The sequence below is a fragment of the Chaetura pelagica genome, unplaced genomic scaffold (genome assembly GCF_000747805.2).
Source record: "Chaetura pelagica isolate M959 unplaced genomic scaffold, ChaPel_1.0 scaffold551, whole genome shotgun sequence".
NCBI classification, from domain to species: domain Eukaryota; kingdom Metazoa; phylum Chordata; class Aves; order Apodiformes; family Apodidae; genus Chaetura; species Chaetura pelagica.
In genome coordinates this window covers 464,335-481,957 of record NW_009952067.1, presented here as the reverse complement: position 1 = coordinate 481,957, position 17,623 = coordinate 464,335, and the positions used below count along the sequence as shown (strand labels likewise).

At 41.8% G+C, this 17,623-nt stretch overlaps 1 protein-coding gene across 1 annotated transcript in view; it reads right to left on the bottom strand.

Moving 5' to 3' along the window:
• Window positions 1–11,503: 11,503 nt before the first annotated feature.
• Window positions 11,504–17,623, bottom strand: part of LOC104395607 (sulfotransferase 6B1-like) — a 7,175-nt gene continuing 1,055 nt past the window's right edge. The window contains exons 2-7 of the mRNA XM_010005323.1: window positions 16,122–16,267; window positions 15,587–15,676; window positions 13,879–14,005; window positions 13,360–13,454; window positions 12,779–12,935; window positions 11,504–11,634 (exon numbers count right to left, since the gene is read on the bottom strand). Of these exons, the coding sequence (XP_010003625.1) occupies window positions 11,504–11,634; window positions 12,779–12,935; window positions 13,360–13,454; window positions 13,879–14,005; window positions 15,587–15,676; window positions 16,122–16,267 (746 nt within the window). The remainder of the gene's footprint in view (window positions 11,635–12,778; window positions 12,936–13,359; window positions 13,455–13,878; window positions 14,006–15,586; window positions 15,677–16,121; window positions 16,268–17,623) is intronic.

Genomic DNA, 17,623 nt, shown 5'->3' with positions numbered 1-17,623 from the left:
TGTACTTCGGATTTATAAAGCACTGCATTTTCTCTCATCTAATGTTACATCAGCTAATCCGATGTGACTACTATTTTTCCTCATATGTACCCTCCAGTACGAGATTGAAAAATCAAACCCATCATGGCTGATACTTTGTATTTTCCATTACTACAACAGAATCAGTCATTCTTGGTGACAATAATAGCACAGAAGAGTCCTCTCAGTTGTTTTGGCACAGAAAATCCTATCCACATGTTGCACTGCGATGCAGAAGACAATAGGAGAACATATCCAAAAGCCTCTCCAACATTTCTTTTTCCAGAATATCCAGAAGTGTGAGTAGCTGGGCTGTCTGTTCACAGCTGTCTTGGAGAAAAAAAATAAAACATTTGAAAAAAAGGTGTGTTAAACACTTAGTGAGGTTAGTAAAAATAGTACGATCTGTGATTGCTATATTTGACAGAACTTCAAAGAGAAAATGTACTCCTTATGTCTTTTTTCCTGGTAAGGATATTTAAAGCTGCCCGATTGTTTAACAAGATGTATCTAACAAGCCTTTTTATAGTCGTGTGACTCCTTTGCAGTGGAACTACATTTATCACACCACTTCTTTTATTTTGCATTTTTAACATTTTGTATGGATTACCCTTGCATTAAATAAAGAAAGACACATTTGTTCACTTTGGGAGGTACCATCTGGTTTGAGTTTAGTCAGGAGGAGGAGAAGGAGGACTGGTCTCTAGTACAACAGTACAGATGGAGCCTAGAGCACCAGGTTGGGTGAGGGTGTCCATGCAAAGCAACCCCACCGACCCCATCAGCTTCATCCGAAAGACACCTCACACCTGGCCAAGGGCTCTGCATCCCCACTACCCTAGCTCTGAAAAGCCGTTGTTAATTTTGCCCTCTGGTGTCCTTTTTGAAGCATTGCAGCAAACGATTTAAGAACACAGGAATCTCTTACAGTCATCAACAATTTTGACTCGTTGTTCTGCTACTGCGAGAGCACAATGAGTGCTCTACTGCAATCAAAAGGCCAGTAGCTTATAAAAGGATCAGGAAGCTGTACTAAAAGGCCTCAGCCTTTTGGAAAGCAAGACAGATCCCTGAGACACAAATGAGTATTGTCTATATTCTAGAGTAGAATCAAGTCATATCCACTAGATTTAGGAAGTATCACATGACTGAAAGCTTGGGCTGACCATTTTAATGCACTCATTTTCATACTGTGCTTGTGCCCCCATTATTGTCAATTTTAGTGGGACTTGTATCTGCACACCACAGCTGAAAAAGCATTTACTTTTTTGTGTGTTTCATCTCACTTAAGAAAGTCCCACAGATTTTTTTCTGCAAGTATTTAATAGGAAATTCCATTAAATACGGCTGACTTTTTACAAAACAACTAAAGACTCTGGAGAGGATGTATTTCCCTATGTATTTACAATAATTCCTGTAACTCTCCTGTTTAGTTTAGGGAATGCTTTCAGCTGCATCCCTATCCAATTCTATGAACATTTTCTACATTCAGTCAGTACCATTGACTTTTAAAACTGGGAGAAAATTAAAACTGCATTGCCTAGTATTCCATCCATCTCTGCTAATCCACCTCTGCTAATGGATTTATGAATACCATAAAAGTTCTCAACTGATGAGCTGAGTTATAGCAGGAACAAAACAAAATCCACCTGGAAAAATGGAGAAGAATGTAACATCATAGGAATAATTACAACTTAAAAATGTTAATACCACAGTCTTTCTCGGTAGAGACTATGTAATGTGGTTATTCTGTCTGTTCTTATGTAGGATTGCAGAACAAGTTAAAACAGTGATGTGGAGGTAGGAGAGTCTTCTTGGGACTTTGATTACAGCCTAAAGTCCCAAGCAACACCTACAACTGCATAAAATTAACTTACCAAGCTGGTTCCAACCAGTAGTTCAGCCCCTTTCCAAACACCATGCAATGATGTCCAGGGAGGTGTATGTTCTGAGGTGAGTTATCTGGCCCACAACACGGTGATGCTACAGCAGCAGAGGTTTCCTGTGGCTAAGGCAGGGAGCAAGCTGTTCCTCTTAGAATATGCTACCTGTAAAGTCCTCATGCCCCCTGTCAGCTAGAAGTGTGGGTACGCACAACAAGCAGATGTTCAGAGATTGCATAGATTAAGTGCCCCTAAAGCAGAATGAAACACAGAACTGCAATGCCTGACAATACACATGCAGCTACACGTACACTGTGTGTTTTCAAAGGTGCTTTACCAAGGATGGCTTTGCAGTGGTGCAAAATGTGCCTATTTCAAAAGAAAGGTTCTTGAGGCAGTATGTTCCAGCCAATTCTTCAGCCGAGTTTACTTGTGTTCAACAGTCTTTTTGCTCCATGCATGTGTACATGTATATCCCACATGCTGAACTGTGTGACTTGCCCTGATCCAATGTATAGCTAAGAGCTGTAGGCAGCCAGCTGCTAAAACATGAAGGATATTCCACCTATGTGTTTCTTTCTCCCAAAATGGCAGAAGACTAGGCCAGAACATGTATAATAGTAAGCTGAAAATATTTTAGTGAATGTTGGTGGAAAAAGTGACTCTGTGCTGCTGCAGGACAGGTCCAAACTGCCTGAGAAGTTGAGAATAAGCACATAATTATAAGATTTTCTCTAAGTGATATGTTCTCAGAGGTAAGTTGCAGTAAAAGGCACACAGAAAGATGTAAAACCAAAGACGTTTACAGCTAGATACAACTTGGACTTCTGGTGCACTGACAACAAAATCTTGGGTGATCCGTCCTCTTACACATGTGGGGCCTCAGTGTTTTCCCCTTCACCCCAGCGTTTTAAACCCACTCACTTCAGAATCACTCATTCCTAGTGGGATAAAGATAGGGTGAGCCCAGTGCTGGTACTGGGCACAGTCTGACACAATTCATCCCAATCCTCATCCATATCTGCAGCACCTTAAGTAGAAATACAGTTGGTCTGGTGCCAGTCGAGACTGAAAATTGATTCAATCCATCTAAAATCAGACTCAAGCTTTGCTACTCAGGGTGATTTTTTATTTTCCAGCAAGTAGAGAGAGGGTTTCTGATGCTGCCCCAAGTACATATTACTCAGATAATCTTTAAATGGGATGAAACCGGAACTCCTGTGTGGAACTGCCCCATACTTCTCAGCATGTCAGACAAGGAGCAAATAAAAAATTGTGATCAGGCACATCTCTGTGTAAAATGTAGGCTGGCTTTCATGGTGCCATAAAGACTTAAGTGACCTTTAAGTTAAATTTTTGTGGGAAGTGTGTAAACAACTTAGGTTCAGGGAAGGCAAGCTGCCAGAAATCGGAATTTCTTCTTTTTTCCTAAATCTTTCTGCAAACACAGAGAATTATGCTGTACTACATTAATCAACACATATACACTATTTCATATGCCATTAGCCTTCAAATGCCTTCCCAACAGTGTCTCAGCCTCCTGCCAATGTTTCCCCTCAAGCCACCAGAAGACCCTGCTTCCCAGGCTGGCACATTTCTCCTCAGAACAATGCCAAAAATTCTGACCCAGGTTGCAATTACCAGAAGAGGTATTGTGAGCCATTCAGCCTGCAAGTAATTCTGAGGTGAAGAAAGAATTTTAAAAGTGACAAGCTAAAAATAAAGTTTTAGTAAAACCAAGACCATTCTTCTGTGCTTTTGTAGGCAGACTAGTATTAGTATTTTATTGAACTGAATGCTGTTCTGGAGAAGCAACACTACACACTTTGCAAAACGTTTGTAAAAATTATTAGCATTTTCAGCTGTTTCCATCTGGAGAGATCCAGATGGGGGCTTATAAAAAGCCCTCATATTCCAAAAGTGCTGAGTATGAGGGAAAGATGAGATCTAACTGTGAAGTTCAAATGAGCTGTACATAGTTTCAAGAAGCCCCAGGGCTCACAGCCTGTTAAGACAGAAGAGTTCTTGGACATGTCTTGAAGCAGAGTTTGGGTGTCTAGAGACCCTTAAGACAAAATGGAGTAATTTCAGCTCTGGAGTTAGGCAGCACCTGAGCTGTGGTTTATGGGATGAAAAATGTTACATTTTTGTGCTTGAATTCTTGCTCAATTCAACTCAGTTCAGGATATTCAATCCTTCTTCACATCCAATAAGTCACATACAGCTTCATGTAAAAGCAAACATGGCATTTGTGGAATTAATGGGATTTCTCACCAGGATGTAAAAATCCAAGGCTTCTTGTTTGCTTTTTTCTTCACAGAAACTTTGTGTCATGTTTACCAGTAGACAAAACTGTAAGATTCCAGCTCATCCTGCTGAGCTTAAATATAGCAAGTCATTCATTTGCTTAGCCTTGGTAAGAAAAACCTAGGATTAAAATCATGAGGAGTGTTCAGTAGTTGACAAAATTCCTCCTTTGCAAAATAATTTAATTAGAAGTATGTTATATTCAAACCAAATTCTTAATATTTCAAAATATATTTCAATGTATGCAGTAAGAGCTGCTGCCAAAATGTTTTCGAAGAAAAGAGCTTTTTAATGGAATAGAAAATTTTATGCAAAATTTTCCAGTGTTTTTCCAAAAATGTGTTTTGATATTTCAGATTTCAACATAAATGTACTTGCTTTTAATTTCACTTGCAGGAAGAGCAATTTCCTGACCATTTCTATTTCGAAGCGTCATTCAACTGATTTTAATGGCTGTTGTACATTATTTCAGCAATATCCTGACAAAAAGTTTAAACATGCTTTACTTTAAATAGTTAATCCCATCTTCTTTGATTCCTCATAGCTCACTGACTTGAGATAATCATTGAAATGCCAGTTTTCATTCAACTGCATGGTCAACACAATTCCTAAGCCACTGTTTTAAGAGAAAAATATGTATTTAGCAACAGTGAAAGATGCATTCTTTTTCACTACTACCTTCCTTTCATGACCTTAGGTTTATATTTAACTTTCAGATATGGAGTGTGAAGGAAGGATTAAGAAACAGAGAAGGGCTGAAGCATAATATCCAGGAACTAGATGGGGTGAATAATACAATGAATTCTAAATTGTTCCCAACTCTCTGACTATATTTAGTTTTCTTTACACAAACCAGCTATGGAGGAATAAGATGGGATATTCAGAGGTGCTTTATTAGATTTCAGTTCTGCAAGAAACTTCTAAATGAATTCTTAAAAATGTTTTGCATGCATGCCTGTGGTATAATTGTTATAATTTATGTCTATAAGTATATGTTCTGTCAGAAACTTTGATATCTGCATTTCTGAACACAGTACATGGTTTATCATTATAACAGTCTTTCTTATTGCCATGTTATCTATTTCTCCACTAAAGAAAATGTCACTTAAAAATTTTACTGGCAGAATATAGTACTCAACATGTTTTGTCTTTGGAATATTTACAAATGGTAACAACAAAGCCTCAAAAATAGGTAATTGACATTTTCTCCTTATTGCAAGTGAGAAAAATGAATTAAGCTACCATAAATACCATAAACCAGTCTTAGCTGGTGAATTATATATACATATATATACCAGGGTTTTAATGTGTTTTTACTGGATTGTGCACAACTAGCATGTTTATTAACTATCTTTTGGGTTTTGCTTTTATTAATACAAGCAAGTTTTCAGGCAATTATACCAGCCTGATTGCTGTGATATTTTGCTTTGCATAGGTTGTAAATGTCTGAAATAATTAATGTATAGAAAACATCGTCTAACAAGAAGTCTGAGGACTATGTCCAACCTGTCTAGCCTTCCCTTTTCCCTTGGAGTCCAGGCAGAGCAGTTCTCTGATAAAAAAAACATTGTCACAACCCATTTCTTGAAGTTCCAGATGCAGCAGCCAACCCATACTGCATTAGCTGGAGAGAAGAAGCCAAATACACCAAGACTCACACAAAAACAGCTCCTGTCATTAAACACTGGTTCAGTCATTTGCTAAAAGAGGTTCCTTGTGGGACCACATCACATATGTCTCTTTGGAACCTTAAAAATAACACATGAGAATTATTTCAAAACTTAGGAGAATTTAGGGCTGAAGTGTTTGCGTAACTACTTTTAAAGTGGAAAACATAAATAATACAGTGTCAGAAAACAGAGTAGCTGCCAAACACAAGGCCAAATTCTAATGTCATGTTCATTGCCAAAAACCTAGGGTCACTTTAGCTACAATTATTTTTACCTGTATACACTATTAATCAGAATATCCTTTTAAACAATGAAAAGTACCTTTCCTATTCATAAAACTGTGAAGTACTTATTCCAGGAGTATGAGTAAAAGCAGAAGTAGAAAATGGCTGCATCTTTGATGTTCTGGATCTCACCTGGAAAGAAAAGAAAAGAAAAAGAAAAAAAGAACTATCTTTTGGGTTTTGCTTTTATTAATACAAGCAAGTTTTCAGGCAATTATACCAGCCTGATTGCTGTGATATTTTGCTTTGCATAGGTTGTAAATGTCTGAAATAATTAATGTATAGAAAACATCGTCTAACAAGAAGTCTGAGGACTATGTCCAACCTGTCTAGCCTTCCCTTTTCCCTTGGAGTCCAGGCAGAGCAGTTCTCTGATAAAAAAAACATTGTCACAACCCATTTCTTGAAGTTCCAGATGCAGCAGCCAACCCATACTGCATTAGCTGGAGAGAAGAAGCCAAATACACCAAGACTCACACAAAAACAGCTCCTGTCATTAAACACTGGTTCAGTCATTTGCTAAAAGAGGTTCCTTGTGGGACCACATCACATATGTCTCTTTGGAACCTTAAAAATAACACATGAGAATTATTTCAAAACTTAGGAGAATTTAGGGCTGAAGTGTTTGCGTAACTACTTTTAAAGTGGAAAACATAAATAATACAGTGTCAGAAAACAGAGTAGCTGCCAAACACAAGGCCAAATTCTAATGTCATGTTCATTGCCAAAAACCTAGGGTCACTTTAGCTACAATTATTTTTACCTGTATACACTATTAATCAGAATATCCTTTTAAACAATGAAAAGTACCTTTCCTATTCATAAAACTGTGAAGTACTTATTCCAGGAGTATGAGTAAAAGCAGAAGTAGAAAATGGCTGCATCTTTGATGTTCTGGATCTCACCTGGAAAGAAAAGAAAAGAAAAAGAAAAAAAGAAAAAAAAAAAAAAAAGAGTGAGGGCAATAAACCTAAAATAAAATGATTGCCACTGGATTTTAGGTCTACAGTTCCCTTTACAGAAATGTGCCCAGTTACTTCCCCCAACCTAAAAGCCTGTAATGTCTAGCATACCTACAACCAGTCAGCACTGCTGCCCCTCTCCAGGTGTGAGGGAGAGGGATGCTGTCTGTTGGTGCTTTCATAGCGTTGTGTCTACCATGTTCCCTTTCAGTGACTGGCCAGAGGGCTGTCCTATTGCCTTGCAGTGCCTCCTCTTCTCTGGGTGAAGGAGAGCCCTGAGCTGGGAAAGCCGTTTGGAGCGTGGGTGCATGACCTAGCAGTCAGGAAGCCTACGGCCACAGCAGATATTAGGAGGTGCTTGAAAAAGCAGAAATGACAGAGCCAAGCCTCTGAAGCAACAGAAAAATTCTTTCTTAGAGACCCAGAGGCACCGGGGTTTAGGTTGTGCAAGACAGCTGGGACAATCTGACAGCTTGCTGCCACCAAAAGTGTTTCATGCTGCTTCAAAAAGCTGAGGGAGTTGGACAAACACAAGAGTGCATGCAAAAGAAGGAGCAGACAACTGCAGTTAGAACAGGGAAGGAAGCCTAGCCTTTGGGGCAGCCAGTAGCTCAAATTTCTCAGGAATATTCAGCCTGTGTGGAGCCTGCTGCAACCCAAAATGCCACAAACTATTGCTGGACTGAAACAAAAAATTGTGAGGATAAAACAGATTTGCTTAAAAGGTCCATTATATTATTATGTTCTCACTCAGAAGAAACTGAGTTCTCATATTTTAAATTCCGATTGTCCTAATTTAACTAAATTCATATGTAGCCTGTAGAAATTTATAGACCTCTGGGTGATTATGGTGTGTCCACTGTAAAGAAAAGGTGCAAGTAGGCTCACCTCTACTCTTTGAACAACTCAAGGTCCTTTCACAGTTAGTTTAGAGAGATCCTCATCTGGATTATTTGGGATGGAAAAAGCCAGGGAGCAGCTCCCCAGGGAAATTTGAGGGAGCAGTTGTCTTTGGCAGGGATGAGTTGAAGGCAGCAATAACCTATGGAGCCGTTATAGTTGCAGCTGCAAAAGGACGTGTCTGTAGTGTCTGTAGAAAACATTTTATCACTTCCTATTAAGAAATGCATAATTAACCCTCTAAAGCATACATAAAATCTCAGAAAAGACATTTTACACAGCAAATTGAAAACTTAATCTGTATGAAAATGCTGTTAATAACAATACTTTCAGGTTAAATCAGAAGGAAGATTCACCTTAGACTTTGCTTTGAAAAAGGACAAGTGGGGCAGGACATGAGGTTGATACAGTTCTTCTGGAATAGATTTTTTAAAATTCTCTTTAATGAATGTAAAATAAACCTTTTACTAGAAATAGATAGTTCAAGAAAAAATTATCAAGAGCTTTGTGTCTTAGGAAGGGGTTGTTTTATTATAGCCAAGGTTTCCAGCCTGTCGCCCTTAAGCACACATAGACTGAGAGGCCTGGAGAAAGAAATCCTTTAAGTGGGTTTAGGTAACATTAGTTGGGAAACAGCAGGCTATCACAAATCAGAAAAGACTCTTGATGGTATCTATAGAAACAAATGAAAAAAGTCTGGGATGATAACTTAGTCAAAAGAAAACACAATTCATCAGTTTCTGAAAAGTTTCTGAAAAGAAACATTTTTTAAAATTGGAGAAATCAGTCAAAAGTAACTGTCTTCACACACCATTCGAGATCTTCAGTGCTTTTCAGAGGTGCTTCTGTGCAATCATTACATTACCCCCTAATGGCCAAATCCAGTTTCAGCCTTTTAACCAGAAGGCAAATCTGAGCTCTTTTCTCCAAGTCATATTGCTACAATTTCTGTGATAAATATTATTTTAGAAGGCAGAAGCTCTTTCTCCCCATTGAGCTGGAAGTTAGGCTGCATCTCTCTTAGCATCATCATGCACCAGTATACCATCTATTCAAGTGGGTTGAATCTTTGCCACATCACATTTAAAATTAATATAAAAATAAAACATATTTTAACAAAGTTCTTTGAAGATTGTTTGGAATTTTGAAATTCAAATGCGATTATTTGATTCAAATTACGATTCAAATGTCAAATTATATCTAAAATAATTTTGACATTCCATGAGACCTCACAATTTTGTACCTTTCCTGTCTGAGAAAAATAATTTAAGTTGAGCATGAAGTGGATGTCATGCAGATCAAATATCACCTCCTCTTCTTTTCCTTCAAATTACCTGTTAAGATATTTCTCTTAAGTGATTAGGATAGAACATGAAGGTATCCAGCAATCCTAAATATTGGTATTGAAAGACATGAGAAGAGAGAGGAAAAATGTCCAAGAGTCTGGGTGACAGGTGTGCCTATAGCTCCACCCAGCACACAGGAATGACCTACATCCCATAGTGGAGAAAGTCTATGGAAATGCCAGTTCTTCAGCCCTCCTGCATGGAACAACCCCTGGTCCTTTGCCACTGCAGCAGGTAGTCAAGTTACTAAGTCATCAAGGTTGTCAAGCCTTCGATAACCTGTCATGGGCATTATAGCTTGTTATGTGCAGTCACACACTTCTAAGAGCCCTTACGTTACAAAACGCCTTTGCTGGAAACAAATAAACAAACAAACAAACAACACAACAGATCTTGAGATGCCAACTTTTAATCTTAGTGAAGGCCTTTTGAATATTTCAGTGACTCCCATTTCTGGTCAGGCTTGTTCCCTTGTTCAGCTCCCTGAAGACACTGAGATGCATGCTTTCTGTTATCCAGATAGCTTTTGATATCATCACATAGGAAATAGTAAAGGTTATGTATTAAGGAATAGATAAAATGTTGCTAATTAGAAAATGATGAGGCATTGTGTCTTGCCTCTTTTCATCCATGTAAGCACAGAGTTAGATTAAGTCCTGCTCTTCTGGGAATCAAAACCTGCAAACCCAAAATCATCAGGTTCGAACATACCTCATTGTGCAGAGTAATTTCACATGGGCAGGTCTTGCACAGAAGTTTAGAAAATCTGACTGAGAAGTAGGCTGTGAGTGGCTCATCAGCCCTGAATATGCATAACTCCTCATTAATCCTGTCAGGGAGACGTGGGGCAGGGCCCAGCAGCCAGGACCTGTCCCACCACCCCAGTGAGGATTAGGCAGCTGTGGGCACCAGAGCAGCCCCAGTTCAGGGCAACTGGACACATCACTGGGGATTGTGATGGGCTGAGGATAGGACATGATGTGGACCCATGGATGTATCCAGCTTGGCAGGGCCTATCCAGCTTGGCAGGGCCCATGGCCAGACACGACAAGCTGTGAGGAGCTGGAGACCAACCCTGTGGCGACATTGCTGGGGGTGCTGGCAGGCTGGGAGGACAAGGACAGTCAGGGTTTTAACAATTTCCCAGTTTTGCTAATTACATTTTTGTTTGTTTGTTGTTCAGTTTTTAACCTTAGTTCAGTGTGAGAGTAGTAAAGATATATCTGTCTGGCAATATGGCAAATTAATCCTTTTTTCAAGGAAGTGAACTCTCTTTTCCAGGAGGAGTCAACATTTCCTTAGCTTTTCTGTTTTTCCAAAACAGTGGTTGCGACAAAAGGTTGAGCAGAATGTTCTACACAGATGTAGCAAGGACATCTGCACCACTAAGGAGGGTGTGGAAATCATACCCATGTAGCACAAATCTATTTATTGTGGAAAAATTGCAGCTTTAATAGTTTAGCAATAGGGTCATCAAGAGATTTATTCCCTTGATCCTTCTATTCAAAAGTCATGTTCATTAACATGAACATAACTGTTCATTACTTAAGAGTTTGTGACAGTATGGGCTCGAGAAGTCCCACCCTCCACCCAAGTGAGGAGTTTGCCAAAATGTCAGAAGTCTTTCTGACCTCTCTTCACAAATATCAACACCATGGTAGGTATGATGGATCTAAACCCAGGCTATCATGCTCGCTACATAAAACAGAGCTTTGGGGGTTCAGACCCATACCATGCCTCCATGCCAAGCCCACTGTGTGCCAGACGAGGTCTTGTGTTGGTCCCTCTGCCTCATCATTGAGTACCACAGGAGCCTCATTCACAATCTCAGACCATGAAACAGCCATAGGGACATGATCAGGGTGGTGCTATGATGCCTGTGCACTATCTCCCTCCTGGAAGGATGCAAAGCATTCACTCAAGGTATGCACACATTTATACAGTTGCATCAAGCACAGCACATGCCCTGGGCACAGCACACTTTGAAGAATTACCACCTGAATGCTTGGAGGCACCAGGTAGATCTCTGAGAAGTTTTTCTCTTTTCTCATGGGAAAGAAACACAGAACTGTCTACCTTTGGAGAATCATAATGGGAGCATGACTTGCTGTCATGCTGCTCATGTGTTTATTTTCAGGCCTTGCAGTAGACATCATATTTCATCTTTGCTGCCAGTTTTGTTCCTCCTAGGCATTCTTCAAATTTTTGGTCCATTTCTTCATTCTGAGCTTTAGAGAAGAGATCTTTCCAGTTCCCAACAACCCCTGTGTACAACAAGAAGAACCAAGAACTGAAGGCAGTAGCTCCTGAGAGAATAAAACCTAGGAAGCAATAGGGACAATTTTTGCTCACATGAGGTGGGAAGGATCTGGTTTGTGTCCCTGAGAGGTCTGATTGCCTAGGAGAGGCAAGGTAACAAAGATAAGAAGCAAAGGCTGCAGCCAGGACACAGCAATCATTGCTGGTGGGCTGCTTGCATGTCTTCCCTCCCTAGAGGGGGTTTCCAAAGTGGTTTCATAAATCTTTTACACAAAAGAGAGGAGAACCTGTTTTTGTCACATGGGAAAGCTCATTTGTGAATGTCTTCTTCTGAAGGGGAGACTTATTTGGGGTAGTGAGGAAGGTGGTAGAGAGGAAGGTGATTAAATCCTACTTCCTCCAAGGAGTGGTGAAGGAAAGGAATTAAAGCAAACCTATGCCCATTCAGAAACCAAAAACTCTTGATGTCATGGGGAGCAGCTGGGCTGTCAGAGCTCTGGCCCTGGCCCCAAGTCTATGAGGGACCAACTCTGGATCTACAACTGACACACCCATTAAGTGGAACCATGAAGAAATTATTCCTTAGTTGTCACTGAGTACATAACAAGAATATGCCTGTGAGGCCAGCAGAGCAGTAAGCAACACATTCCCTTGTGATTCAAGAGACTCTTGTCCCATTAGCACACCTCCTCCCAGAGGAGAATATGTGATATGTGCAGCCTGGATCCATGATCCAGGATCAGCCTCATTAACTCACTGCAGAGAACAGACACATCACAAACAGAAGCAAAGAGTAACCAACCATTCAGCCCAAGCAGATTCGGTGCATAATTGTTGGCAAAACCTACACCAGTGCTGCCCCCCACCTTCACACCTCACTTGTCTAACTAACTAAAGCTGCATCAGAGAAACAGAGCAACATGGAAGCAATGGCTGAGGACCTTAAGCCTGGCACTCTGGCATGTTTCTCACAAACAGCCCCCAAATCCTGCCAACAGCAGAAGCTTCTTGTACAGGATGCCCCAGGAGAGAACTCATCCACCCTTGCCTACACAACTCAGTGAGTTCATGGCTATGTGAGGAAGCCCACTCAGAACTCCTTCTGGAATTCTGCTCTAGAAGGTAGATTCTCCATTTGCAGGGACCTACCCTTCCGGAAGAGGATGTCCCCAAACTTTCCATGGGTTTCCTTGGATTTCTCTTTCATCGCTTGGAAACTTGTCTTCTTGGCAATTGTGGAAAAATCTTCCTCACACAGGGAGAATCCAAAGAAGGCAGCAATTTTTTTCATTCCTAGTACCTGGTCCTGGCAAAAGGAACATAGCACGGAAGTTAAACCAAAAGACTTGACACCATGACTGTGGCATGGAGACAGCACTTGGTGGGAAGCCCAGCAGAGGAGGCTGACTCCCACAGTGTCACCAATGAATTCCAAGAGGTCTAAGAGAAATAACCTACACATGGTGGCCTCAGCTGCAAGGCCTTTTTTCCTCTCCCAAAACCAACTTGCCTGTGCCAAATATAACTCCTTCCATGAATAGGCAAGGCTATCCCCCCCTTAACCCCACCCCTGTGGGTCTTCCCCAAACATAAAAGAGCAGATCAGAAAGGCACACCCTTCTAAAGGGGTAGACAGGCTTGACCCAAGAGCGTCTTCTTCCCCACATCTGTACATATCAGGAGAGGTGCACAGTGCACTCATCAAGGAAGAGCTGGGTGAGATGCCACACCTCTTTGAGTTCCTCGTAGCTTATCATCATGATATTCTCATGGTCAATGTAAGTGTTCCATTCCACTAAGTGGTCAATGTAGGATCCCCAGGTTACTGTCAACAAAGAAAACACATAGCTGTGTAGAGTATTTCCCAAAACAGGCCTGTATCAATTCAGAGGAGTCATCCCAGACAGCTCTCTGAGATGGCACCCGGATCATGAAGGGGTCACCAGCTCAATGTGCCTGTTCTTTAGGCTGAGGTCAGAGCAGGATTCCTCAGCTATGGCCACTAGGTAGCACCAAACCACGAGCTCTATTTTGGAAACTCAAAAGTCAGGTTAAAGCTCTCTCTTTATCTCTCTGAGTTACAGGCAAAAGAAACTGATTTTCTAGTACTTCCTGTTTCTGCCGTAACATGGGCCTATTTGACAGTCCTGAGAGTGCCTCAGTAAGGTATGTTGGAGTAGGACTCCCATGCACAGGGTCCTGTGTATGCTCATGTAAGAAGGAATGCCAGAAGATGCAGGGCAAAGTACATTTCCCACTCATGAAAGCTGCAAAGTATTCATCCCAAGAGGTGAAGGACACCAGCAGTGGCATGTTGTTGTAGAAATGGTAATAGGAGACAGCTGTGTCTTTTGGGTTCCGAATTATCACAAGGATCTAGAGGAAGAAAACACATATTTTGTTCTTATTAGATAACTGAGAAAAAATGCTGTCTTCTCAACACATGACATAGAATCATAGAATCACTGGAAAAGACCTTTAAGATCATTAAGTCCAACAATTAACCTTGCACTGCCAAGTCCACCAATAAACCACATCCTTAAGTACCATCTACACACCTTTTAAATACCTTCAGGGATGGGGACATAACCACATCCCTGGGCAACCTGTTCCAATGCTCAATAACACTTTGGGTGAAGAAATATTTCCTAATATCTATTCTAAACCTCCCTTGGTGCAACTTGAGGCCATTCCCTCTCATCCTATCACTTGTAACCTGGGAAAACAGAACAACACCAAGTCACTTCAGCCTCCTTTCCGGTAGCTGTAGATAGCAATAAGGTCTCCCCTCAGGCTCCTTTTGTCCAGGCTAAAAAGCCCCAGTTCCCTGAGACACCCCTCATGAGACTTGTGCTCTAGACCCCTCACCAGCTTCTTTGCCCTTCTCTGGACACACTCTAGCACCTCAATATCCTTCTTGTACTGAGTAGCCCAAAACTGAACACAGTATTCGAGGTGCAATCTCAGCAGTACCGGGGGGATAATCACCTCCCTAATCCTGCTGCTGGACACACTATTTCTAATATAGGCCAGGATGCTATTGGCCTTCTTGGCCACTGCTGGCTCATATTCAGCTGTTGACCAACACCCCCAGGTCCTTTTCCACTGGGCAGCTTTACAGCCACTCTTCCTGAAGCCTGTAGTGTTGCATGGGATTGTTGTGACCCAAGTGCAGGATCCAACACTTGGCCTTGTTGAACCTTATACAGTTGCCCCCAGCCCATTGATCCATTCTGTCCAGATCCGTCTGTAGAGCCTTCCTACCCTCAAGCAGATCAACACTCTTGCCTAACTTAGTGTCATCTGTAAACTTCCTTGTTCACTAACACCCACCAGACAATACAATGCTGGTCTAATTCCTTTTCTTGAGCAAGAAATCAGAACTTTGGCAGGCCACTTGCTGATAACGTGAGCTTGAAGCTGAAAACAAGAAGCTTTTCAGTGATGCCCTTGGGACGTAGTTCTGAGGTAGTTCCAATCCAGAGAAATGAGCTCATGGGCTACTGAACAGAAGAGTCACAAGCAGACTGTGGGCATACACACGCATGTCAGGGAAACAATTCCCACTGAAGACTATCTTAGCCCCAGGTAGCCTGTGGTGGGTTTTCCACAGGTACTCGTGTTGGGGAGGCAAGTTAAAGCAAATGGGATAACTGCTTGCCTTGTTCAGTTTTGTGACACAAGCCTGTAAGTCTCTTTCTGAAGGAGATATGAAGGGGCAGTAACACTCAGCAACAAACCCACTGATAGTAGCCAGTTGAGTCAGCAGAGCTGCTGCTGGGAGAGGATGTTTGTACACAGCCTCAGCACACAGCACTCTGCCTCTTCAGCCTTGGAAATGTACACATGTATTTACCAGTCCAGGTGGAAATGTCAAAACCACAACTCACAGAGTCAGAGGAAAGTTAATTCTGGGTGGAAAAACCTTTTGCAGTTTGATACAAAGAGAAGACTCACCTTAGCCTTGCTTTGGAAAATGGATTTGGGCAGGAGATGAGGTGGCAGATGGGTTAATATAATTCTCCGGGAAGGCAGTTTCTTCAACCTCTTTAAAGAAAGTGGAAAGAAATGTAATGTGACGGATGTAGCTTATTCAGTGACATGTGTCTTTTCAGAAATTGTGAGTAATAAGAAAGCTTGAGATCAGAGAAGGTTCCTGTGGAAAACCCACAGGGAGGCACCGGTAGTGTAGGCTTCTGCCAACTTCTGCCACATGGCACCACTGCACATGAGACATGCCTGAGCACAGGACACCCAGGAAAAAGGTCTTACTAATCAGACCCACTGGGTCCAGGGCTGGCCCTGTGGCTTCTCGCACTGTCTGTGCTCTGAGGCCCTTACGTCGGGACACCGAGGGCGATAACACATGCTATGTGTGCCATCAATAGCTGTTGTTAAGGCCTTAGGCTCTCCATTACCTCTGAGATTAGCTATTGATTTTCACCTATTACTACCTGTGAGAGTAGTACCAATTATTTCAGTCTCTGCCAACCTCATATATCCCAGGATCTCCAAATTCCAGACGTGGAAATATCTCTAGCTTCTTCTCAGCATTTATTCTTTCTTTCATTTCTTCTTCTGTATATTTGGCATCTGTTGATTCCAACTCCCTCACCACTTGGCCAAGCCAGTTTGTTCCTGAAAGGATAAAGACATCAGTAGCACATCCATGCAACTGCACTTTTTCATGTCAACCTGGCTGACAGTATATCCTAGCAAATTGGTTCAAGTTTCTGAACCAGTCTGTCTCTATATTGTACTTTATCCTGTCATCAGGTGGGTGTGGTGGTTTTCGCTGCAATAGAGTTAATTTTTTGTGTATGTTTTGTACTTGAGATGAAAACAGAGTTGACAACACAGGGTTGTTTTAGTTACTGCTTACACAGTGCTGAAGCCTCTTCTGTTTCTCACACTGTCCCGCCAGTGAGTGGGCTGAGGATACACAAGAAACTGGGAGGGGACACAGCTGGGACAGCTGACCCCAACTGACCACAGGCATATTCCGTAACATATGAGGTCATGCTCAGCATATAAAGCTGGGGGAAGAAGGAAGAGGGATGTTGGTAGTTATGCTGTTTATCTTCCTAAGTAATCATTATGTGTGATGGCGCCTGGATGAACACCTGCCTGATGATGGGAAGCAGTGAATGAATGTGTTGTTTTGCTTTGTTTGCACACACAGCTTTTGCTCTACTTATCAAATTGTCTTTATCGCAGCTCAAGAGGTTTCTCACTTCTGTTCTGTTCCTCTCCCTCATCCCACCAGGGGTGGGGAGTGCGTGTGCAGCTGCACAAGGCTTAGCTGCTTGGCTGAGGTTAAACCACAGCAGAGGGCAATAAGCAGCAAAGGTATGCCAAAAGCCAACAGTGAGAGAGCCGTCAGCTAGATGTTGTGGACTGCTACCCTGCTTGCTTCAGAAGCACATCCTGTCCCTCAGTGGAAACACAAGCAGACCTCTAGTGTTCTTTCCAGCTCTAGAAGCTTTTGGTCACATCAGACTACTCCCTCTGGAAATTGCTCAAGGGCATTGAACAGGGCTGTTTCTGCTCTCTTTCCACATTGCTGTCTTTGGGAGCACTGTTCCTTTCTCCTGACCAGCTTCAGTTTATGCTTTACTCATGATCAACAGAGTTTGGTCTTGTTCCCAGCCCCCAGCTAGGCTTCCATAACTGGCAGGAGAAGGGGTCAACAACCAAACCACCAGACCAACATGGTCCTGTCACTATCTCTGCGCCAGGCTTAGCTCAGTCTTGCCCTCTGGAACCTGGCAAAACTGGTGTTTGAGGCAGTGGGCTTGAAGAACCAAGTCTCAGCTTTCAACTAACACCTTCCAGGATGTGTGGTTGGACCCTCGCACCCACAGAAAGAGGATGTGACAAGGATCAACAATTCTTCTTTTCCTGCAAATGACCTATTAAGATAGTTCTCTTTAAGTGAATAGGGAAAAAATGAAGGAATCAAAAATGCCCATAGCAAAAGAGAGAGGAAATAAG